Source organism: Mytilinidion resinicola (assembly GCF_010093595.1).
Source record: "Mytilinidion resinicola strain CBS 304.34 unplaced genomic scaffold BDZ99scaffold_12, whole genome shotgun sequence".
NCBI classification, from domain to species: Eukaryota; Fungi; Ascomycota; class Dothideomycetes; order Mytilinidiales; family Mytilinidiaceae; genus Mytilinidion; species Mytilinidion resinicola.
This window is the reverse complement of record NW_022985448.1, coordinates 94,598-117,998: the sequence shown is the minus strand read 5'-3', so window position 1 is coordinate 117,998 and position 23,401 is coordinate 94,598. Positions and strand designations below refer to the sequence as shown.

General features: G+C 55.5%; 8 protein-coding genes across 8 annotated transcripts; 3 read left to right on the top strand and 5 right to left on the bottom strand.

Annotated features, from left to right (window-relative positions):
- Window positions 1–1,385: 1,385 nt before the first annotated feature.
- On the bottom strand, window positions 1,386–2,138 carry BDZ99DRAFT_48710 (uncharacterized protein). The gene has a single exon (XM_033722813.1). The coding sequence runs from the start codon at window positions 2,012–2,014 to the stop codon at window positions 1,631–1,633; it is 384 nt and encodes a 127-aa protein (XP_033575133.1). The 5' UTR covers window positions 2,015–2,138; the 3' UTR covers window positions 1,386–1,630.
- A 494-nt stretch (window positions 2,139–2,632) lies between these two features.
- BDZ99DRAFT_372576 (uncharacterized protein) lies at window positions 2,633–3,459 on the bottom strand (the record flags this gene model as incomplete). The annotated part of the gene is made up of 3 exons (XM_033714839.1): window positions 2,633–2,864; window positions 2,964–3,048; window positions 3,276–3,459. Coding segments are annotated over 3 exons (501 nt in total), but the record flags the coding sequence as incomplete, so codon positions are not given.
- A 532-nt stretch (window positions 3,460–3,991) lies between these two features.
- On the bottom strand, window positions 3,992–5,854 carry BDZ99DRAFT_488934 (uncharacterized protein; the record flags this gene model as incomplete). Its single annotated transcript, XM_033722948.1, has 7 exons — window positions 3,992–4,037; window positions 4,115–4,252; window positions 4,313–4,386; window positions 4,442–4,617; window positions 4,673–5,119; window positions 5,194–5,627; window positions 5,706–5,854. The coding sequence occupies 7 exons, from the start codon at window positions 5,852–5,854 to the stop codon at window positions 3,992–3,994; spliced, it is 1,464 nt and encodes a 487-aa protein (XP_033575131.1).
- Window positions 5,855–9,437: 3,583 nt separating this feature from the next.
- BDZ99DRAFT_48545 (uncharacterized protein) lies at window positions 9,438–10,120 on the top strand. The gene has a single exon (XM_033722713.1). It carries the CDS (start codon window positions 9,586–9,588, stop codon window positions 10,072–10,074), a length of 489 nt encoding a protein of 162 aa, XP_033575130.1. The 5' UTR covers window positions 9,438–9,585; the 3' UTR covers window positions 10,075–10,120.
- A 1,547-nt stretch (window positions 10,121–11,667) lies between these two features.
- Window positions 11,668–12,554, bottom strand: BDZ99DRAFT_534096 (uncharacterized protein; the record flags this gene model as incomplete). Its single annotated transcript, XM_033726529.1, has 2 exons — window positions 11,668–11,979; window positions 12,075–12,554. 2 exons carry the CDS (start codon window positions 12,552–12,554, stop codon window positions 11,668–11,670), a joined length of 792 nt encoding a protein of 263 aa, XP_033575129.1.
- A 439-nt stretch (window positions 12,555–12,993) lies between these two features.
- Window positions 12,994–14,715, top strand: BDZ99DRAFT_390476 (uncharacterized protein; the record flags this gene model as incomplete). The annotated part of the gene is made up of 4 exons (XM_033715684.1): window positions 12,994–13,055; window positions 13,168–14,013; window positions 14,127–14,436; window positions 14,560–14,715. 4 exons carry the CDS (start codon window positions 12,994–12,996, stop codon window positions 14,713–14,715), a joined length of 1,374 nt encoding a protein of 457 aa, XP_033575128.1.
- A 6,270-nt stretch (window positions 14,716–20,985) lies between these two features.
- Window positions 20,986–22,479, top strand: BDZ99DRAFT_445350 (uncharacterized protein; the record flags this gene model as incomplete). Its single annotated transcript, XM_033717928.1, has 2 exons — window positions 20,986–21,736; window positions 21,854–22,479. 2 exons carry the CDS (start codon window positions 20,986–20,988, stop codon window positions 22,300–22,302), a joined length of 1,200 nt encoding a protein of 399 aa, XP_033575127.1. The 3' UTR covers window positions 22,303–22,479.
- On the bottom strand, window positions 22,298–23,342 carry BDZ99DRAFT_572064 (short-chain dehydrogenase/reductase-like protein sdr; the record flags this gene model as incomplete). The annotated part of the gene is made up of 3 exons (XM_033728164.1): window positions 22,298–22,408; window positions 22,522–22,936; window positions 23,005–23,342. The coding sequence occupies 3 exons, from the start codon at window positions 23,340–23,342 to the stop codon at window positions 22,358–22,360; spliced, it is 804 nt and encodes a 267-aa protein (XP_033575126.1). The 3' UTR covers window positions 22,298–22,357.
- Window positions 23,343–23,401: the final 59 nt, after the last annotated feature.

The window sequence follows — 23,401 nt, the reverse complement described above, 5'->3', positions numbered from 1 at the left end:
TGCGACATAAAGCGTTCTCACGACCACGGAAAGCAACGTCAGAGCACGCTCGCTACCAATATTGACGTGAACCACACACTCCGATCTAGAGCCACTGTTAGTAGTAATTTATAACCTCGCGTGTCCCACATCGTTTCTCTTGAATTCTCAAACACATCCCACACCGGCCACGCCAAGTACGTACCTTCAAAATGGATGGTCTGCGTATTCAGAATTACGCCATCAGCGCCATGTTACGAGAACTTATCATTGAGCAGGCTTTGAACGCCCACTACGGGTCTCGCAACGATAGGTTGAATGCGTTTATTCAGTCTCTGACGAAAGAGAACTTCAAAACCTTGATGAGGGTTTCCGAGAAGTATTTTGAAATGATCGAAGAATTTTAGAAAGTAAGCCCTACCTACTTTTATTCATTTATTGAATAACACACCTACTACTTAGACTTCTCCTCTGTCTCGTCTTCATTCTGCATGACGAAGCACGCCCCGCAGTTACAAGACATATAAATCACGGAATTCCTTTAAGACGGTACGTTTGCATCCATGAAGCTGACCAAGCAACAGGATGGCATCGAAACTCTCCCCTAAGAAGAGCCCATGACCTGAGAGACGTCCATTTGGTGTGGTATCTTGCGCATATATCGGGCTCGAACGAGGCCTTCTTGAGCGAGATGTTCGAGCACGTGTATGGTCCTTCCGTGGAACTGTGGCTCACAAGGCCGGGCTCTGTGTGCCATGGTCCTAATTTTGATTTGGATCCCTATTGGGACACGGAGGAGCAATCCGAGTCCGCGCGTGTAGATGCCGGTGAGACGACCGTGTTGGATCCAGTCACTGCCTGTAACCTCGTTGTGGTCCAGACGAATATATTTAATTCGATTCCGTGTCAGTCGGGAGAGAGACTAGGTTTAGCTACCATAAGGATTTCACATGGACCATATTGGCTGGAACCGGAAAGCAACTTGTTCAACGATCGAGTGCGCGAGGAGCTGCGTTCCCTCGAGCTTGAGCTGCATAACTGTGGAGATCTCGAGCCAGGAGAAAAAATAGGTGTAGTTCAAGAGAGCGCCCGAAGTAGGAGGCTTATCATGAGCTGCGAGACTGTTGGGCGTTTCAGTCAGCCTGCTATTCAGCTTAGATAAGTGACGTATCCGAACATGAACAAAGGGTCCCAGAAGAGGCGTGTTTCCAGCTCAAACGCTCCCGAAGTCCGCTAGGATGTGTCAAGACGTTGAGAATTGCTAGGTTCCTATTCGAAGCGTCGAACAAATGACTTCCCGGGTGGAACATTTATCACAGTCGAGGGACTTCGAAAAGCTGGCAGGGGTGTAGTAAAAACGTGTTATCTGCTAGTTGCCGATTTGAAGCTTTGAAGAAATGATATTCATGCGCGAAGTCGTATACCGGTCTGAGGCACTTCAGACGCTGGTAAGAATGTAGTAAAACGGTGCCACTTGCTAGGTTCCAATTTGAAGTGTCGAAGAAGTGGCATTTAGATTTGAAGTCGTGTACTGGTGAGACACGTCAATTGCTAGCAGGAACATGACAAGATGTTGGGAATTACTCGGTTCCAGTTTAGATAGTTGAGAAAGGACATCCAAGGTAGACATTTCATAATCGTCCAGGGCGCATCAAGCCTTGGCAAGAACGTAGCAATACGGTCTGATTTGAAGGGTCGAGGAATAGCATCCCTCCCATGAGTTTTGTAACTGCTGAGGCACTCCAAGCACTGGCAACCCTGTGGCAAGCAGCGCAAGTTGTGGCATCCAATTTGAAGTGTCGGGAAATGACATCCATCCTCGCATCTTGTGGCTACTGGAGGGACTCCAAGCAGTGACTAGGACGTAGTAAGGACTTAGTAAGGAGGCGAGAAGTACTAGTTTCTGATCTGAAGTGTCAAAAGATGACATCTGGCCCAGAGCCTCAGTTTGTTTGAGGCACCCCAAGCACACGCAACCATATAGCAAAAGGGCGTGAATTGGTGGTGTCCGAATTGAAGCGTGAAGAATATCCATCCAAACTGAATGGGATGCATCAGGAGGCGCGTTCGCAATCCGAAAGGTACCGTCTAAAGTGGCTAGCGAATGAGGTATGTAAAGTGCCAATATTCCCTATAGTGCAGAGATAAGTGTTGGTTCTCATGTTTACAGTCAAAACTCCGGATTTGACATACCATTTAGAGCAAACTGTTGACTCACATAAGCCTATGTAAGCTTCCATACCGCCGTCAAGAGCACCTTAACACACTTTTAAAAACCAGAATAGGACAAGAGTTCATGTTTCTGCATACCCCGCGAACTCATTGAGCCACCACATACAGGGTCATCGAACGAAAGATCTATTGCCCAGTAGTATCACACGGAGACAGAGAAAGAGAAAGCCAGAAACTTAGAAGAGTAAAAGGAAGTAATTTATGTGCAATAGTACAAGTGTCTCCGCAACCCCACCTTTCTTTCAGCATACCAGTACAACATGCCCATCCCTCCCCCAAACCTGATGACTTCTGGGCCGAAGAAAACCACCAGAGACTACCGCAAATTTCTAGAGCTTGGCTAGGCGACAGTGCAGGGAGCTTGTGAACCGCCGTTTTCAAATTATTTCCCAATTCACATGGCTTAATGGTGAGCCGGCGCGCTTGACCTGTATCCAACCACCTTGAACCGCCCGATCATCTCGCCGACGGAGAAGAAGCCGATGGCCTCGGCTGTGACGACGGCCGCGGACGCGTATTGCGCGGTGCTGAGGTTTCGGGCGCGGTTGAGGATGGAGGAGGGGTTCAGGGCGGCGGTGTACGAGGATATGGACGACGGGTTGCGGGCGACGGATAGGACGGGTTGGAAGTAGGATTGGAAAGTGGCCACGGATCTGAATACAGCGCGTTAGTTTCTGAAATCCAGATTTCCAGTTGCGCAGATTGAGTTTGCTGATATCGGTTGTTGAAGGACGGAGGAAGGAAGGGCTTACGGAGGGTTCATTTTCCGTGCTTCGAAGACCAACTTGCCGAGTTCGAGGCCGACTTTTGAGTAGTATATCGTAGGAGGTATCAATGCTATAGAATCACAATGTCAGCCAATTGTTGCTGTCCAAGTCCGTTCTTCTGTACTTTGCCGAGCTCCACGCAGGGGGGTTTTCAACTCTTCATCGCGTCCATCACCATCCACGCGCTCAATGCCTGTCCGAAACCCTTCCTCATTGTATTTCCTGTCGCCTTCTTGCGCATTGAGCCCACCAGCACACCATTGTCCGCCTAACTAGCCAAAGGGGAAAAGCACTCACACTGCACGAAGCCAATCGCGCGTCCTGTCCGTCCACCAATCTTGCCCAGCGCATTGCCAGCACTTGTCCCAGCCTTCAGTAACGCACTGCCTGCGCTGCTAGTGACCCTGGAGAGACCCTCGGAGGCCTTGCTTGTGGCTTGGGCCGCCTTCTCTTTGGCAGCTCCGGCGACCTCGGACGCGGAGCTGGCGCTGCGGCGGGCGATGATCTGGCGGCGGGCCGGCAGGGTAGTCCGCAGCGCGGCGCGCGATGCGGGAAGGGACATGGTCGAGGAGTGGAGATGGAAGGAGGATGGGGGTGAGCTGGTGATGGAGTTAGGTTGAGTATGAGCTGTCGGGAGCTTTTTCCACAGGGAGATTTCGGGAGGCCGGTGGCTCGTGCGTTGGACGCGGGAGAGATAGGGATGGCCGTCATGACGCATTTCACTTCATGATGCTCTTTAATTGAAATGCAAGAGTGTCAATTGGCTACGTGTACTCAAGGTGAATCAAATGCATTGTTTTTGTGATATTGTAGAACGGGAGCGTTGAGTTCTCCTTCATTTTCATCCCCGCCTCAGCTTCCGCAACTCCGGGATAGCTATGCGTCAGTACAAAAAGACTACCGAGTCTACAGTCTCCCTATCATAGCCTCCATGGGATTTCTTCCATGTCGGGAGGCTATTTTTGTCTCATCCAGCTCCTTGATTCGAGATTGCATTTCTAGAAATCTTCTGTCTATCGCATAGTCACGAGCTCCTCGGCGGAGGTAGGATGAATGGCACTAAATATCAAGATCAGTCGAGTGGACCTTCAAAACAACTTCGAACAGCAATAGAGTCTTTCCGGTAGGGCACTTACACGCAGCGGTCGAAATCAGCCTTGGTAGCACCCATCTTGATAGCAACTCCGAAACCCTGGAGCATCTCTCCACTACCTTCACCAAGGATATGGAGTCCTACTACCTTTTCCTCTGGACCTGTACAGATGATTTTGTATCTGTGGATCTGTTAGTATCCTACAAGAACTTGGGACACATCTTGTAGTAGCTTCACATACTGCGTTGGATGCTTGGCCTTCTCTTCTGGTGAGAACACGTCAAAGTACATGGCCGTGAACTTCGTCTTGTAGACCTACAAGCATGTTAATATGAGAGAAAATAGAACAGTTTTTAGCCGTGACGCCTACCTTGATGTTCTCCTTTCCGTATCTTTCAACCGCTTCCGGTTCAGTCAATCCGATAGTACCAACTTCAGGATGACTAAAGACAACGGTTGGTATGTGATCGTACTCCAACTTCGAGCTTTTCAGTCCGGGAGGCCCAAAGAGGCGGTTCCCGAGCATGCGTCCAGCAGCGATGGCAACTAAAAACATCTCATCAGTCACTTCAGCATGCATATAGAACGCAGCTCCACTCACCAGGTGTCAGTTCAGCCTTGCCCGTAACATCTCCAAGCGCATAAACCCCCTCAACGCTAGTATTCTGGAACTCATCAGCAGCAACATGCCCACTCTTCGTAAGCTTGACTCCAATCTTCTCTAGTCCCAGATCTTTGATTTCAGGCGCCCTCCCAATCGCCCAAAGCAGCTCGTTGAACTCAGAGACCCTACCCTTCTTATCCGTGATCTTAAGCTCTTTTTGCGGACTTGGGCCCTCCGTCAGCTTCTCATGCACATCCTTACCAGCCACAGCATCAACCTTATCCAATCTCTCAATCTTCTCGAAGCCTGGATACCCCTTATGTAGCACCACGCCCGCATCCTCATACGCCTTCGTCATGGTCTCCTGAACCATGGGATCAAAGCTGCGCAGGAAAGTCTCCCCCCTGAGGAACATATGCGTCTCGACTCCAATCGCGTTAAGCACTGTCACTCATCAGCCACCATCCCTCTTCCACCAACTCCAAACCCAACATCCCAGAAAGAAAAAGTGAGCCTACTCCCCGCCATCTCAACAGCAATATACCCCGCGCCCACAATCCCAATCTTCCGCGGCAGCGTCTCAATATCAAAGAACCCATCGGACGTGATCCCATGCCTCGCCCCCTCTATTTCCGGCAAAATCGGATACCCCCCCGTCGCGATCAGGATATGCGGCGCCGTGAACGCCTGCTTCCCCGACCCGTCCTGAAAATCAACCACCACCTCTTTCGGCCCCGTGAACGTCGCAGTGCCGTGCACGAGCTCAATCCCCTCCTTCTCCCAATTCCTCTCATACGCGCCATTGATCCGGCGGATGCTCTCGTCCCGCCGCTTCTTGAACTTATCGAAGTGGAACTTCACGTCCGCTGGCACGTCGTAGAAGTAGTGGCCCGCGCCTTTCAGCGTCTCGTTGACGGAGGCGAAGTACCATGTCATTTTCTTGGGGACGCAGCTATCGCAAACCATGAGCTCGGATTTCGACATTTACATTATATAGTCTTTTTTTATGCTAGTAGGGGTAGGCACGAACCCAACATTCACGCAAGTGCCCCCAGACTGCCCGTTCTCGACGAGCAGCGTTTTCGCTTTATACCAGCCTGCAGCGCGCCGTGCGGCACCGCTGCCTCCGCTGCCGCCGCCGATGACGATGTAGTCGTAGGCTTTGGGCGTGGGCGCCATTGTTGCGGAGAGGTGGCGGGCGAATTGGCGAAGGCGGGGTGCTGCGGAAGTCCGAGAACTACTGCTAGAGAGTCGCGATGTTGCGAGGGGGAGGCGGAGAGGAGCAAACATCAGATTATGCGCAGTCGTTCACATTGTTATTGAACTGGGGGGTTTGAGTGGTTGATTGCGCTATCGGCGGAGAGGGCTATGCGGCGCGTTGGTAATCATCGTGGAGGCGGGCAGGTGCTGACAGATCGGAGTCGTGAGGGTTGGGTTCTGGCCGCGTTTGGCGTTCAAGGGTGTTGAGTATGGTGGGCTATCAGAACATTAGGGCGGAGCATAGAACAAAGGAAAGGTTCTGTCAGTACTTTTTTGGACTCGGGTTAGTGCAATTGATAAAGGTAAAGGGTCTGTTCCCGAAATTTCCATAGTGTTGTGGATATTCTAGAACAGAGCTGAGCCTTTGTAGAACAAGAGCTGTGAGTAAGTAATCACTCTGCGGTTGTCGAGAGGAGCTGCAAAATAGAAGGTTGAATGATACGCTCGCGGAGGTCGATGCTATGTGCGATCCTATCGAAGAACTCAAGTAAGATCGAGTCGACTACCCTGCCGATAAGACCTGTGATATCTACAGGTCTTCCAACATTAGCGCTCCTCGCATTCCCGCCCCACTACCATTTCCGGAATCGCATAACAGAGAATCCCATGTGATATTAGGTATCAAAAATATTGCTTCCACGGCAAAAGCTTCCACGGCTGCCTCATCTGTTCAACATCCTCGAGCATGCTTACCCCCCCTCACCAGCTCGTTCTCATGATTTTCTCACTCGGAGTACACTCCTCTATACGCCTCGCCAACCGCAACTTCACGATCACGGACGTAAGTCTTCCCAAATCCTCGGAAGGGACATGGATACAACTCAACGCCGAACGCGCGGATAAATGAAGTTTCCCGCCAGTAGGAGCATCTTGTGATCGATCACATTCATGGCCGCGCAGTCTGCAATCGCGACTCTTGAAGAATCCCGGTGGGCGGAGGGGGTATTCTGGAGTAGTGGCTTGGTGTATCCCGGTCATGCAATAAAAGGCGCATGGAAACAATATCATGAGGTAGTGTAACGCGAAAACTTTTCTTCGAGGGCCACTGAGGCCATGCCGGCAGTTGTGGTGCGTTAGTAAGGAAATTGGTGACCAGTGAATTTGTGGTTTTGTGGGCTGGTTTTGATGAGTTGCGGTCAGTATGGAGATATGTATGCCGGACTACTTGATTGAGCGTATACGGGGAATCCATGGTGCGGTGACATGGCACGATGTTGACTTGGTAGCTAAACGCCAGAATAAGCCACATGCCGGACTTGCATCCGTTGAAGTGCACGTGACCAAGCCATGTCATTGCTGAAGATGCGGAAACCGGAGCGTGTGTCAGCCGTAAGGCTGAACTTTCAGAACCTGGAGGCAGCCCGTTTTCAGGACCCGTACCGTAAAGATTGTGAAATGTTCCTGTACATTCATTCGGCAGCGCTAAAAGTTCCTGGACTTGGAGGTGACTTGATTGAAGACATGGGAGTACTGAGCCCGTGCATCGCCCAAGGCTGGTAAGTCATACAGCATCGCGGATGTGATGACAGCAGATGCTTCTTTGAAGCTAACAAGAATGATGACAACGATCCAGCCTGTAGCTCTCCAAATGGCATATTTCCGTTGCCATCTATCCAGATGTGGAATCTGAGCTCTTTCGTGAACCGTACAGACCAAATTAAGAGGATTTCAGAGACCAGCCCTTGCTGGGCAGTATCCAAATGCGTAGAACCGACGTTCTACAAGGTGAGCAGGTGTGGAAGGTGTGAGTTTGTCAGTAGAAAGAACGAGAAAACTCGTTGTCTTAAGAGAAAGCGGAAAAAAGGGAAGTGGTCTAATTCGCGGCCTATGAAAACGTACTATACCTTCCGTTCTTCTACAGCATTGGTTGCACTACTTTTGTTTACTGGACTCACCAGATTGTTCCTTTTCCCGTGAAATACAAAAATCCCAGTCCTAGGCTCCGAAGGGGGTCAGATGCAAGCTCGAGCCGACAAGGGCATAAGGGCACGAAGGCAAGTAATCGGTGAGAGCAGCGGCTGCGCGATATCTCAACTTTTTTTTTTCGAACCGCAACTCCCCCAATCCATGTAAAACACACGGAAACGACTGACTTCATTACGTCAGACCGGCTAGATGCTTCTGCTCCGAGCGCTCGAACGTGTTTGAGTGGAGCAGGATATCCCCTCGTGTTGGGGGCGGGACAGCCGCGATGCAGATTCTCACTCGTACAGGGTTGTGGAAAGGCGCGAAAGCGGCCGTTCTAGCTTCTCTTGCAGCTTGCTCCGGGTAGCCCGCGCGGTGGAGGTGAGAAGAATGTGATCGATCTCAAGAGGAAGCTGCTGCAATTGATGGCCTGCATCAACGAGTCCTCTCTGCCGGTATCTCGGAGATGAGGCAGGTCCGGTGAGCGCATGGTTGGCTGGCGGCTTCAACGACAAGAGCGGTGCTTTTCCTCGTGTCTCCCGAGGCATGCAAGGAGTCAACGGGGAGAAGCCAGCTCTGTAGCGGTGGCCCGGAAGTCTCCTCCCTCTGCCGTTTCTGGTACATGCGATGCAAAAGATGTGATAGCTCGGGTTTTGCGTGGGCGAAGACACAACGGGCGCCGCACTTGGCACCTCCTGTACGCAATCAGAGGCCCGCATAGGCACGGTGGGCATAAAAAAAGTGGCACACTCATCAAGTTCTCTGCCCGTGTGTATACTTGTCTGCCACTGCATGAAGTGCTTCAACAAGTTTCGACATAGCCCTGGAAATGCATTGAAGCACCCCAAACAGTGGCAGACAAGTGTACACACGAGGCAGCTTGTCTTGGAATTAGTGTGCCACCTTTTCTCTGCCCTGCGTGACAGGGTCCGAGGAGGTCCGTTCGGCCAAAAGATGGCTGGTCTGGCCAGAAAAATGCAGCCGAGCCTGAGAGCACGTCTCCTCCTGCACGCCATCACACCATCCTTCAAGTGCGCAATTGGGGCCCCGCTAGGCGTAGCGTGGTGCTTGCCCCGGAATGCCTCGCAGATCCGTGGCTGAAGGATGCGGGAGGACGACGTCCAGTGCGTGTTGGAGCTGGGGCGGCAAGTGGTGCTGGAGTGCTGCCATCGCTAGCCCGTTCCTGCGCAGGGAGAGTCGGCTGTTTTGTCGTGGTAATCTTTCACCGCGGGCCCTGACGTTGTTTTGGCGGCCCGAGACGGTAACGTCGTTTGACACGCCCTCTGCTCCTGATGACTGGCGAGCCTTGGACGTCCTCCCATCGAAGTGCACTCCGTGCCACTGCTGCCCTCGCCATCTCTTTCACCTCCGTTTGCGTCCAGTGTCTCCGTGAAAGGCGCCGTGAGCTCACGCCCGCAGCTTCACGGCGATGATGCCTCGATGACCACATCACACATGAGCCGACCTGCCCTGCCCTGCCCTCGTCGCGGTACCTGGCCTAGAGCGCGGAGATCTCGGTACGCCTTGGAGGGAGACCCAGGGAACCTCACGGCGATAGAGTTGCGCCGTTCCTCAGGGCTGATCGCTCATTGCTCGGACCGCTGGACTGACCGCCACTTGGGCAGCTGGCAGCCCTACGAGCCCTGTCGCCTTGGGTTCTGGGTACGCGGAAGCGGGAGAGGGCACTAAGTTTTGGCCTACGTGTAATTCAACGTCAACCCTTTCGGGGAGTCGATGTAGGTACAATGTGGGCAAGCAGACCGCGCGAGCGAGTCAAGAAGCGTGGTGTTTGGTGGTTGAGGGCCGCAGAAGCTTGTAGGTGGGTTGGGAGTGCGTTCCTGTCGTGGCCACCGTCCAAAGCGACTTCTCCATCAGCGGCTGTGAAAACCTCTTCCGCGGCTTCACCTCCTTCGTCAACCGTTGCATCGATGAAAACACGTACCGGTCCCTACAACGCTGAAGCCAACCATCCTACTCTTTCCCTTCGTCATTTGATCCGCTCCGAGGAACCTTTGCCGACTGCAAACAGTGATTTGAAGACACTAATGCAGGGCTTGGCGGAGCGTTCTCCGTCTCGACCGACTTCCACTCCGCTTCATTACTTCCATCTCTTGTTAGATGCCATGACTGCCACGTGCATTAATCGTTCTGTCAACAGCTTCCACGAATTATCCCGATGTTGCACAGGAAGCCAAGCGCATTGTTGTACCTCGAGGTCGTTGATGGCATACTGAGATCTCCGCACGAGCAATCTGGGATCTTCATCGGGAGTCCTGCGGTTCTCTCAATTCCTATGAGCTAATCGCGAACTTGCTCCTTCTCTTCTTCAAATGAAGCATGACCCTGCCGCGCCGCTTCTCTTCTTCTTTTGTCTGCTCTCAGTCTCAAAACTGTCTGGTCCTTGGCCCGGCTCTTCTCCTGTGTATTCTCCTTTTTGCAATATCTTGTCTATAACTCTTTGCTGCTCCCTTTCCTCCTTCATGCTGGTTGTTTTGCTTGTCGCAAAAGCCATTAAGGGCTTCCCCAAGGGCGAAATTCTGGCCTCCTGGTGGCGTCTCGGCGTCCCTCCAATACCTATTCCTCTACTTCGGTCTGTCTTGTAGTCCCCCTCGGCGATAGACGGGCACGTAGTATAGTCCAGCATCTTGTATGAGTCCTGCATTGAACTCGTCAACGAACGCTCAGGGGATGGAGGCAGCGGGTGGCTGAGGCTTCGAATGGCATCGCCAGCCTAGTTTGAACGACCTACAGTCAACTTCGAGACTCGGAAAGTCAGTCCAGCTCTCTATCAGATGAACGTGATGTGGGATAGGAGACTTACCGGCTCTTGCTATGTCTACCTTCCGTGCAGACTGTCCTTAACGGCTGACGTTGACTAGATCGGATTGAGGCGGGCCGCCCCCCGCACGCGGAGATGGCGTGGGACGTCAACAGTGCGTCTCCCCTTTAGGAATTATCGGTGAGAGCTCGGCGCGCATACGACGCTCACGCGGTCCCGAGCAAAACAAGCCGCAGTCTAAGCGCGCAGGAACCCGTTTCCTTGCCTCTGGACACGCGAGTCGTCGTCGTGCGGGCCGACCCAGTAGTGCATCCGGCTGTGGCTGGGCTCAGAAGTACTTCAACGTCGCGATACCCCAGGATTTACATATTCAAAGAGGGAGCCAGAGCTAGTCAGCAATGCCATGGTTTCTCTATCTCGTCGGCCCTGGCCAAAAGACTTGATCATCTAAGCCGCGGCATAGTCGTTGCGGCTGGCAACCCGAGACCGGGCACTGCCAAATACGCAATTAACAGACACTATTGACCATTCTACAGATGCTTTCACGTCTACATGCAATGACAAGGCAGATTTGGTAGCAGCAGATTCAACGCATGAGCTGGATAGGGGCCGAGCGTTTCTCAGCAGGGCAGCAAGAGTGGTAATGTAATTATGCAGGTATCAATACGGAAAGATACAATACAAGTGCCTGTTTCATGTGCTTCTGCGGAGGACTGGAAGCTTCCAACTGGCTCGCTGCTCGCGATACGGCTATGGCACGCACGCGCAGACCCTTGTTTTGACGGTTGCATCCGTCCTGGTTTCGGCCTCATCGGTGCTGCTCGAGGGGATCGATCAGCTGGGCAATTTGCTTTTTATCACCGCACCTGGCAGCACTACTGCGACGGGGAAGCAGGTTCCCCGTCCCGGCACCCTTGAGCTGCATAACCGAGCGACATGGATGTGGACAGTGCGTGCAGCAGCGGGCGCTGGAACACCTCTATATTGCTGGTATCGACACCCATGCATCATCTCCCGCCGGAACGACGTCGATGGAACTCGGAGCGTCCTAGAACGGCATGCTGGCGCTCGTGGCGGAGAGCGCGCTGGCGGCTCGCCCACGGTGCGGTTTTTCGCCGGATCTTCGTGCTGCAGGCCATCTACAAGCAGCCGGCCGCTGCTGGTGAGGCGGCGCCCACCCCCGGCTTTGGGAAATGCAGCCCCAGGCCAGCGCGCCGATCGCCTTGCCTGGGGGCTGCAGTTGGCCGTGTGGATTCTCAGGCCCACCACGCAGCCCCTGGGCAGGCAGCTCGTTACGGCCCCGGCGCGTCGAGCACGACGGGGACGGCGAGGCACAGCACGGCGACTGCATCAATCGAGCCTGCGACGGCCGTTGCGCGGGTGCGCTGAGGAAAGATTGATGTCGCCGTGCAGCAGCTGCTCGAGGCTCCCCAGGGCTGCCATTAGCCGACGCACCATGATGGGGCGCTTGCCAGGTACCTCGTGCGTCGCTGTCCCATCACGCCACGGATGGGTTTTCCGCATTGACAAGCAGCCGCAGGACTGAGGCAGCGACGCGCTGGCTGGTGGTGCGTCTGTGGGCGGACTGTGGTGGCCGCGCTCCGTGGCGGCTGCAGCCGTGGAGGGCCCTTGGCCCTGTGGTCGACGACGTGCCTTGATCTCAGATTCGATGCCGGAGCCGCCAAGCTGACACTCCGGACTGCGATACGCCAGCCCTCTCATCTTCACGACGGCGGCAGCCGCAGCAGGCTGGTGCCAGGGAGCCTCAGCCGAGCTGTCGCCGGCCGCGATGCGAGCACTGTGGGCGCCACCGGTCAGCCCACAAGACGCTCGTCTGGTGGAGGCGGCGGCGGCGAGCGCGCTCTCAGAGGCACTCGAGGGTCGCGATCTGGGACCCCAGACCTCGCAGGCGTCGTGCTCGGCGCCGCGCTGCATGGCTGGGGCATGCAGGCGCCGGCGGAGGTGGCCAGAGCCCTCGCAGCACGGGCAGGCTGTGGCTCTGGGATGAGGGAGGGATGGCGTGCAGGGCTCCCTGCCAGATGGCTCGCAGGTCAACGGCGACGGGATGACGCTTGATGCTAGCGGCGCTGCGATCCTGTCTCTAGCTCGAAGCGTCTGCTGCAGCACTCACAGCTCGGAAGCCGCGCGATGAGAGCACTGGAAAACATCACTACCCCAAGCTGCTAACGGGGCGCGTCCTGCAGCAAGCCCACCTTGCTAATTGCCCGAGCTCCCGCCTGGCCTGCCTCAATGGCCCTACACGCCCTGCAATATTTAGTCCCGCCGCCGCCCTCTGGGGTAGCTCCTCAATGTGAACGCCCACCCGCTCCGAGCGCTCTTCTCTTTAGCAACCACCTTCGTTCATTGCGTTGCCATGTATTTCGCGGTTCCTTTGGCCCTGCCCTGGAGTTGGGTGTTCTGCTTTGCCCTCCTGTTGTACGTCGACATGTCTGCTCTGCATGCCCCGCGGGCCGGCTGTCGGCGCCGAGCCCGCGGTCGTGTCCAATGCTGTGTATCCAATGCCATGTGCCTCGCTGACCTCGTCCAGTTTGTTCAGATATCTGCGTCTGCATGTCAATCTGCTCTCGCTATGCCTCTACCGTCCGGTGCAGCCGTCGGACGACCCCTCGGTCACTTCCCGGGACATGACTGTCATCATCCCCACCGTTGCCGTTGATATCCCGCAATTGAGGGACACGCTGGGCTCCGCCCTCCTGCTGGATGCCTACGAGATATTCCTCGTCACCACCGACGCGTGCTTCAAGCGGGTCTCGCGCATGGTGGAGGACATGGGCTCGCCCAAGAAAGTCCGTATGCTGTCCGTGGCCCAGGCCAACAAGCGCCGGCAGATGTCTCGCGCCATCCCGGAAGTGCAGACGCGGATCACGCTCCTGCTCGACGACGATGTCTGGCTGCCCGAGAAGTTCACAAAATGGATCCTCGCGCCCTTCGAGGACGAAAGAGTCGGCGGAGCCGGCACGAACCAGCGGCTGCGGCGAAAGGACCCCTGGAACATATGGGAGTTTCTGGGTGCCTCGTATCTGGTCCGCCGCAACTTCGACTGCACGGCATGCAACTACATGGACGGCGGCCTGCCCTGCCTGTCTGGACGCGCTGTTGCGTACCGGTCTGAGATTCTGCAAGACCCGCATTTCACGCACGGCTTCAACCACGAAACCTGGCGCCGCGGGCACTTCCTCAACGCGGACGACGACAACTTCATCACGCGCTGGCTGTTCACACACGACTGGAAGATCAAGTTCCAGAACCACCGCGAGTGCGAGGTCGAGACGACGCTCGAGAACGACTCCAAGTACCTGAAGCAGTGTCTGCGCTGGGTGCGCAGCAATTGGCGCTCCAACATCACGAGCCTGAAAGACGGCAACATGTGGAGGTGAGTGGTCACAAAGTCTGAATTGTCTGTCGATTGGCCAGTCGCATCTCGAAGCCGCGCCAATTGCTGACCCTCCCGCTCCACCCACCCACCTCTGCTGACACGCCCACCAGAAAATACCCCTGGAGCCTGTATGCGGTGTTCCAGACAACGGTCACGCAATGGGCGTTTCTGTACGACGTATTACTGTTCTGGACGTTTAACAGGACCCTGGCCGATCTGGGCTGTGACGCCGCCGCCAATGCCTGGCGGCCCGGGCTGCTGTGGGCGCTCTTCGCGGCGCACTATCTGTTCAGCAAGACCATCAAGTACATCCCGCACCTCCTGCGCAACCCGGGCGACATCATGTACCTGCCCGTGTCGATTCTGTTCGGCTTCTACCACAACACGATCAAGTTCCAGGGTCTGTTGACGCTCAAGGAGGTCAGTTGCATCCTTCCTCTGCCCCTGGTGCTCTACCCCGCACCACCAGCCCCCACCCCCATTAGTCGTCTCTTCAGCCTCGCTTCCCGTCCCGAACAGTCACTGACGATTCCGGTGCATCAGACGACCTGGGGCACGCGCGAGGGCGCCGACCAAGACGACGACCTCAGGATGATTCCCATCAAGCCCCCCGTGTCGCCGCCGCCAGAGGGCCGCGTGCTGCGCGAGCGCGGGGCCATCCTGCCCACGGCGACGACGGCGACGACGGCCATCGGCTGAGCCTGGGGGCGTCGGTGTTCTTCAACTGATTTAGGTTTCTGCCGGATATGGCATGTTTGCGCCATTTTGGCGCGGCTTAGAGCTGCAGCAGACACAGCCGATCTGCATTCATGGCTCCATTTTGGAGCGGGCGTGCGATGCGAGGGCCTGGGGATGCCTCGCCGGCCAAAAGTCGCGGCAGAGACTGTTCCTTTCTCCCCTTCGATGGGCGCCGCAAAAGGAGTTTGTGCGACATGTTCTCTTCGGTTTAATTCAGCAACTAAAAGTTCGGCATCTTCAGACCTCGGGATACAGGCGTTGGGGCGTCGGTCAGCGGGTTCGAGGGATATGGGTTTTCCAAAATGGCAGCAAGCGTTCTTGATGTCTCTCACGGTGCTTCATTGGAATTTGGATTCGATCCTCATCGCCCACATGTAATGTATGCATAGTTGGTTCTGTCGTCCGTCGGCCCTAATGCACGTCGCTCCGTTCATGGTAGTTGGCCACGTCGCTTCCACCTGCACTGCTCTCCATGCCGCTCTCCACGCCGCGATCGAGATGGTGTAACGATACACAGCATGCGTTCCCAGATTCGCGGCGTCGTACAGCGCAGCCGGCTGCCGGGCTTACTCACTCGGGGCCCGCCAGCAACCTCAACGTCACTTTACATGCGCACACTTGCCAATTCCTGCTTCCATGATGCCCTCACCGCGCCGAATCGGACGCAGGGCTGTGCAGGCGACGGCGAAGTGGCACCCCTCGGCATGCACGCGCGCCCGGAAGCCCCTAGCGCGAACCATCTCCCGCAGCTTGCCCGGAGTTGATCACAGCACGCACCCAGCACCGTTCGGCGAGACCCACGGCGGGTCTTTGAGCGCCTCAATCAGCAATCAGGACCCAGCAATCAGCGCGAGGCCCCGAACCGACGTGCTGCATCTATCTCCGCCTCCGCTTCCTATCTTGCCGCTCCGCTGCTGCGCTGCCAGCGGCGCCGCACGCCGACATGCTCCCACGTATGTCCAGACAGACACGCAGCCAGCATCGCGATAGGCACCGCCCCAACGACCAGCCGCCTCCGCCGGTGCTCGTGCGACACACCCGCGAGGCTAGCTCCACCTTTCGGCGCCCGTCTGGCTGCTGGCAGGTCGACGTGTGAGCTGGAGGGGCAGAGCCCGCACCAGCAAGCAGCAGCAGCAGCAGCGAGCACGAACGGACATGGACAAGGCCTGCGAGTGTAAGGGTCCGACTGGTCCAAGTGGCATTGGCGCAGGCAGGACTACGAGCTAGGTGGTGGAGATGGAGGGGCTGGGACCGGCGACGTGTAGGCGTGCGTGCGGCGAAGAGAAAACCTGCGAATCGACACTAGATGCGTTTCGTGGATGAGGGCCATCGACGTTGATGAAGCTTCATGCCCTGTGCGGCGTGGAGACGTCTCGATGCTGTGATGTGGACGTTGGCTGCGGAGATCTACAAAGGCATTCTTCCACAGCGTTGTCACGGTTTCGCAACCTCTGCCTGCCATCCACGGGACTCCTCCGGATTCGATCTCCAGAACCGTGGACTCGCCCAAAGCAGCGGCGCTACGACCGTTTACGCCCAGATGCAGATGGAGAAAGGCGGACTCGCCAGTGCTCATGCCCGTCATGTCCCGCTCCGCTGAGAATCCTTCGAATCGTCCCGTTTTCTGTGGGCTCTCAACTCCACCCCGGCTGTGCCCCTCTGGCGCGCCGGGCAATCCTGACCGGCCCGTCCGCGGCACAGCGGTTGTCCTGAGCGCTCGGGGTGTTCCTTGCGCCTCGACGCCGGTTCGAGGAGCGTGCGGCCCGTGACAGGCGCCGAGAGAGGAGTTCAAGCTTACGGAATCCCACCCCAAGCGTCCATCGTGTGTCACGCTTCGTGAGCGCCTCTCCAAGCAACCTGCCCCACCGCCACCAACATAAGCAGCAGCAGCGGCGGCGGCGGCCACGACGACCAGACGTCAGATCCCCGCAGTTCCAAGGCTCCGATTGCGCCATGGGCTGCGCGTGGACGAGGCCAGCCTCCAAGCAGTCCAGCGCTGACTGACAGACCCGGGGCACCTGCATCCAGGCATGGCCAGCTTCTCACCGTCGAACGCCACCGCTCTCGCATTATATTGTGTGTGGTCTGTCTGACACCCTTTGCTTCATGTTACATGTACCTTTGACGTGTCACCATGTCGCCGTGTCTGTCGGCGCGCATCAGGCGCGTGCGTGCAGGTAAGTGGTCAGATTCTCAGCAATTCATCCTCAACCGACCCCTACGGACCAAGCCCACTCCCCGGCGTGCAGAATCTGCTACCTGCATGCCCCGCTGGCCGGTGCCTGAATTGTGGTCAGTCCGTGACCAAAACCTTGAAAGCGGAAACTCCAGCGACGAGAACTTGGAAAAAGACGCAATTAAGCATAGAGGACCTGAGAAGGGCCGCCCACGACCACGCCCTCGGGTCGAACCACCTCACACCTGCATACGGCTGACCGGCTTATTTGCGGGCGGCGCATCGAATCGAATGTTGAGTGTGGGCCCCTGGTACGGGTTTTTGCCAACCGAGCAAATCCCACAGAAATTTCTGAGGTGAAGATGTTTAAGCAGAAAATACGGACCTCGAGGTTCAAAACGGATGGAGACGGCCGTTACGAGCTTACCCGCATCTCCACACCGTGCAGCCCATCACTTACCTGTCCGACTTCGCATCCCGCCACATCAAGCGGATTGCTCATCATCCCAACTAGAGAACCCTCGGAACATTCCACCATCCCTTGCAATACTCGCCAAACCACGCCCTTAACACTGACGGAAAGGTAGACGTGCGTCTCGAGTGCATTTTGGCTTTTTCGAAAATTTCCACCTACTTGCTACGTGACGACATTCTGGGAACCTGGTCCTGGTAGGTACATACATTTACGTCTGCTGCAAGCGCAGAATCCTTTTGCCAAGCGGTTCATGCGAACTTGCTCATGCTCGCTGCACGGGTCTAGTAAGACTTTGACCACAAGTTTCTGTAGACATACTGCTCAGGGTCTACCATTCGCAATATACGTCGATGATCAGTGACGGACTTCGGAGCAGCAAGTAGGTCACGGTAAGTCAGCAATTGCTATTCTTAACCTCCCACCCATCCCGTTCCCGATGAATCATTCGGGGAAGTAGGTACCATGGGAAGAAAAACGACTAGCTACCTACCCTACAGGTGTCAGTGTCAGACTCTACCAAACTCTCCTCCTCAAGTCCCCGACCTCCGAGGCCGCCGTCCGTCCTTCAGGCCACCAAATCCACCAAACCCACCATCCAGCTGCTCTAGCCCCAGCTCCCCGAAAACCAAAAGCTAAACAGCGAGACGCACATGTGACGGACAGGTTCCACACACGTAATCAACTCAACGCAACACCACACCACACCACCGAGCCATCGCACCGCCATCGGCCCGACACCGCAAACACGAAACCCCTCACCAACCCACTTGAACAGTTTTCTGCGGAGCCGCTAGGTAGCCAAACCTCCCTAACAGCCACCGATACGAGGCCTCGTCTATCTAAGACATGGCCTTTATCGGCGGGTAAGCTAGTCGCTAGCAGCGATTGCTCGTTATTGCTTTCTTGACGATCGAAGAGCTACAACGCACTGCCCGCCCGTGTACTCCAATCCATTTATGCGCTTGTTAGCCATGCGAGAGTCATGGACCTTCTCTGCTTCGGCGATGAGGGAGTTCGAAGTTGAGGGGGTTTACGCACTCCACCGACTGCTCGCTGTTTCACTACCTACCGTAACGGCGTATGTGCGTCTACTTTTGACGTCCTCCCGCCCCTTCGTTACTAACTTAGCGGCCAATCCCCCCCGCGGAGGGGACGTTTCTAATTATTGATTCAGTTAACCCTATTTTCGGGCACTGGTCTAGCCCCCGACCCTGCCGCAGGCGAAATGGCGAATGGACGCGGATCGATCTCCGTACGTGTGGCGGGCTAAGGGCCTTGGACCCTTTTTTGGACCCTTGGATCGCGGCTGATGTGGGTCGTAATAGTTGGGCAGTTGGTAGCTTGGGTCTGCCTTAGTCAAGAAATGAGAGGGTGGAGAGAGGGTGTGGAGAGAATCGGGCTGAGGGGAGTTTGAGGATTTGAAGATGAGCCTGTGATGTTCCATGCAGACTTAGGTAGAGGTGGTGGTGTTGCAGGCGGACTGCGGTGAGGGAGGTGCAGACAGCAGCGGCAAATAGAGGGGTCAAGTAGTGCATTGTTTGATGAGTGAGGGAGGAAGCTGGCTACAACGGAAGGATAGATATACAGTATTAGGCTAAGTAAGCCAATAGCGAGGAAGGGGCGCCACAGCAGTGGCTGTACGGGGCCGATGGCTGAGATGTTGAGTTTGCAGGTAGTTGGGATGCAATTGAGGTGGCGCGAGAATTTGAGGAGGTAGGTCATGTCGTGTCAATTAGTATCTGGTAGTCTTGATAGACAATCTCTCATCTGAACTGGGAGCAGATCACAACGTGTTTTGTTTCTGCCAGTGTTTGAGGTGCTGCCGTCCATGTATGCTTGTTTGCAGCTTTTTAGGATGCTCTAGGTAAAAGCGAGACGCGTGAGGCTTGTGGCGGAGCGAGTCTTGATATTTCACGGTCATTTGCAATGCGGATAGAGTTTCGGGTGAACGAATATATTCAGACAAGTGAATAGGCCCTACGATCTCGTGACGGTCCCGTGACTCTCGTGACATGCAGTGCCATGAACTCCAGATATCACATAACCGCGTGGTGTCATACGTTTAAGGAGACCTCATTGCATATGGAAGTGTACTGTCCTTGCGAAGGAACTTATCTCTAAACAAAACGCCCAGTCGAGATGAACAAGTCACGCACCACCCAGAGAGAGTTCCATAGCGGACATCAAATGGCCCGGCCCAGTGATCAAGACAGAATCTCACACAGCCCTACAAACCAAACACACACCGTACCTGCACAGATCTCCGATTCGGCCAACCATGGCAATGTCGAATCGCACGTGTTGGCCGTCCCAGCAGGAACGTTTCCCGCACTCCCCAAGATCGCCCACATATCACCCCCAGCACACACGGGCGCGGTGGATTCACATGCTCGTCCGGGGGGGCCGGGGCTGGTGGGGGGGTGTGAGAGTCGCTCTCGGGGAATGAAACGGGATCGACGAGTCCGGAGGCGACAGCGGCATTGACGGCAGAGTTTGCATACGGAGATTTGAGATCCAGCCAAGCCGTTTTGTTTTGTATGCACGCTATGAGTATTGGTATTGGTATTTTCGGATCGGATCCATGTCCTGCCAATAGTTCTGCCTCACCGCGGAACTACCTGGCACGCGACACCCTCCAGAAAGCAAGCTTTCCAGTCAGCATATACGCCATCTTAGCGCCTACCACTCGCTAGACGTTCGGCGGCGAGGTGTGGTTGCTCGAGGGGTGTTCGCGCTAGTTGTCGAGGGTGGTGTGGGAGTGGCGATTAGGTTCGACCGTGGCGAGTCATTTGCTGCAGAACATACCTTGGAATGGGCCGGCGATGGCTGGATGTGTGTCACCGGGTGGTGCATGGATGGCTTGGGATCACACGCAGAGGCCCCTGGCAATGGCAACGTTTATAATAGCGGGTTGGACGTGAGGTTGGTGTTGAGGTGGAGGTGGGAGGCTTGCACGTGCGGGTGGTGTGGAGTGGAGTGGTGTGGACGTCATGCTAGCCAAGACTGAGGGTGGGAGAGACGGGACAAGCCTGTGAAGGTGTTAGTACTTTGTATGTGCGTCTGGTGTCTATGGGTATCCAGCTGACTGTCTTCAAGAGTGTTGTTTTCAATAAAGGTGACAAGTAGGAAACGTCCAGATTGAACGAAAAATGAAAAGAACAGACTTACGCTCGAAGGACTACTCATCGTTAGCACTACTACAGCTATCCACTAGTCAGTAGTATGCCTTCTCCGCAGAAGGCTTTCTCATGAGAAAAGAGAGGCAAGATGAAGTCACATGGGTATCAAGATGCCTCGTTCCCCGTCGATCGTCTCGGCCCTCATTGTACCGATGACTTGCCCCTCCTTCGGCAGCTCACTCCACCTTCTGAACCCTCAGCTCGTGAGAAAGGCTGACCTACCTTTCAACTCAATGCATTAGCAGCTCTCTCAACGTTAGCCTACTTCCCACAAACCAGTTCACCGAATATCTCAAGTCACGCCTCCCAAATCCTACAATCCTCACACGTCAACCCCCCACCACCCCCGCCATCCCCAGTCCCAGCTCCAGCAGCCATCCCCCCACCCCAAATCCTCCACAATGCTCCTGGACACTCACATCCACCTCTGGCCCACCTCCGCCTGCACCTCCTCCTCCCACACCTGGATGACCCCCCAAGCGCCCCCAATCCCCCATCCCCTCGCCACCCGCCACGGCATCTCCGACTACAACGCCGCCGTCACCTCGTCCTCCCCAGCCGCCCAGCCATCCGCCTTCATATACGTCGAAACTGACCGCGCCCTCCCCACGCCCTCCCCACCCATCGACTCCTCCGCTGCGGCCTTCAGCATCCGCCGCGCGCTGGAGAAATGGTCCGCGGAACCGCTCGACGAACTGCGCTTTCTGCGGCGGATAGTAGAGGGGACGCCGGTGGGGGAGGGCGACGGCTTCGCGGCGGGCGAGGGGGATAAGCTGGTTGGGATCGTGGCGTGGGCGCCGCTGCATCTCGCGCCTCGGGTGTTCGATCTCTACGTCCTTCTTGCGCGGGAAGTCGCTGGGCCGGAGACCTGGAGCCGGGTGGTGGGGTTTCGGTATCTGCTGCAGGGGATACGGGATGAGAGGGCGTTTAGCAGGTTTGTGTGGGAGGAGTCGTGGCTGAGTAATTTAGTGGGGTTGGGGAAGGCGGGGACCGGGCCGAGGAATAGCGGGTGGACGTTTGATGTTGGGGTTGATATGCGGAGTGGGGGCGTGTGGCAGCTGGAGAAGGCGGCGGAGATGGTGGAGAGGGTGAGGAGGATCGAGGCAGCGGATGTGGGGAATGGGGGAAGGGGGAGCGTGAGGTTTGTGCTGAGTGAGTCGCCTCCGTTCAATTATTCTTTTGAGGGTTGAGTGGGTACATTGGGTCCTTTTGGTGCTTCTTGAGACTGTAGGCAGAGGCACCGTTACTAATAGAAGGTTCCCGATTTAGATCACCTTTGTAAGCCCGACCTCACCCTCACCGACCCTGCCTCCGACCCCGACGCACAGCGGTGGTGCACTGCGATCTCGCGTCTCGCACGTCAACAGGACACATACATGAAGCTCTCTGGCGCTTTCTCTGAGTTCGGTACTATAACACCCTCACCCGTGGAAGCCATCGCCGAGCGGCTCCGCTGGTGGGTGCGGCATGTGTTTGGCGTTTTTGGGCCCGAACGGATCATGTTTGGGAGCGATTGGCCAGTGTGTAATGTGAACGGGCCAAAAAGAGGCGAAAACGAGTCAAAGGGGGGTAAGAATGAGCCAAAAGGGGGCGACAGTTGGGGTGTTTGGAAGGAGGTTGTGGAGAAGCTGATGGAGGATTTAGAGGTGGGTGAGGAGGGAAGGGAGAGGGTCTGGTGGGGGACTGGATGTGAGGTATATGGCGTTGAAACAAGCTAAGTGATAGAAGGCTTTTCGGATTGAACTGAGATATATACTCGGCGAAGTTGCGCAGTTATTGGAGGTTCACAAAGAGACCACCGTCGACGAGGAGTTGTGCACCAGTCTGTCAAATTGTTAGCATTTAAGATACCAAAAGCATATAGAGTTCCAACGACGCTTAAGAATACTCAAAGCAAACAGTGTGCCTCAAGATCTATCAAAAGGAGAGAAACTCACCACATATCCACTCAACTCCTCGCTTGCCAAAAACACTGCCGGCCCGGCCAAGTCACGGGGCTCTCCTGTCCTTCCTAAGGGTATTCTACCTTCCATGTACTTCCTCTTACCGTCATCCGCTAAATCTACTTCATTCAGCTGCGTACGGACCGTGCCGGGCAGCAGCGCATTGCACCGTACGTTGTACTTCCCCAATGCGCAGGCGGAAGATTGCATCAAGGAGAGGACCCCAGCTTTCGTGGGCGTATAATGGCCTTGCTGCGCGCCCCCAACCAAGGCACTAATGGATGATATCCCGATTATGGAGCCACCGCGAGGTGATTGTGTGGACATGGCACGCGCAGCGGCTTGGATTGCGTAGAAGGCGCCAGTGAGATTTGTGGAGACAGTCGAGGTGAAAAGATCAGAGGTAATACTACAAGAAGTGTCAATAGATTGTACATTGAGTGATGAATCTCGAGATAGCAGTAGGTCTCCACTTACTCCAAGAACTCCGCAAACTGGCATATCCCCGCGTTGCTCACGAAGACGTCAAGCCGTCCCCATCGCGCTACCGTTTTTGTAATGAGCTCTATAGCGACATCTTGTGTGCTGATGTTTCCCGGTACTTCAATCAACACGTCTTCTGCTTTTATATCTTTGTTGGAGCTTGCGATCTCGGCGAGCATGCTCTTGAAGTGGTTGGATGAGGAGCCATCGCCGAGGTGGTTGATTGCGACGCGAGCACCGTGGGAGATGTAGGCCAGAGCAATGGCACGGCCTATACCAGTTACGCCGCCTGTTATGGCGCAAACTTTGCCCGTAAGGAATTGAGGGGCCATTCTGCGTGGTTTTGGTGGATTGACGAGAGGGGGGACTTGTAGGTTCGAAAATGGTGGTT

Bases quoted from the DNA above. Each gene is read 5' to 3' on its own strand.
- BDZ99DRAFT_48710 (XM_033722813.1), bottom strand. From the start codon at position 2,014: ATGGATATTCTTCACGCTTCAATTCGGACACCACCAATTCACGCCCTT.
- BDZ99DRAFT_48545 (XM_033722713.1), top strand. From the start codon at position 9,586: ATGTGGGCAAGCAGACCGCGCGAGCGAGTCAAGAAGCGTGGTGTTTGG.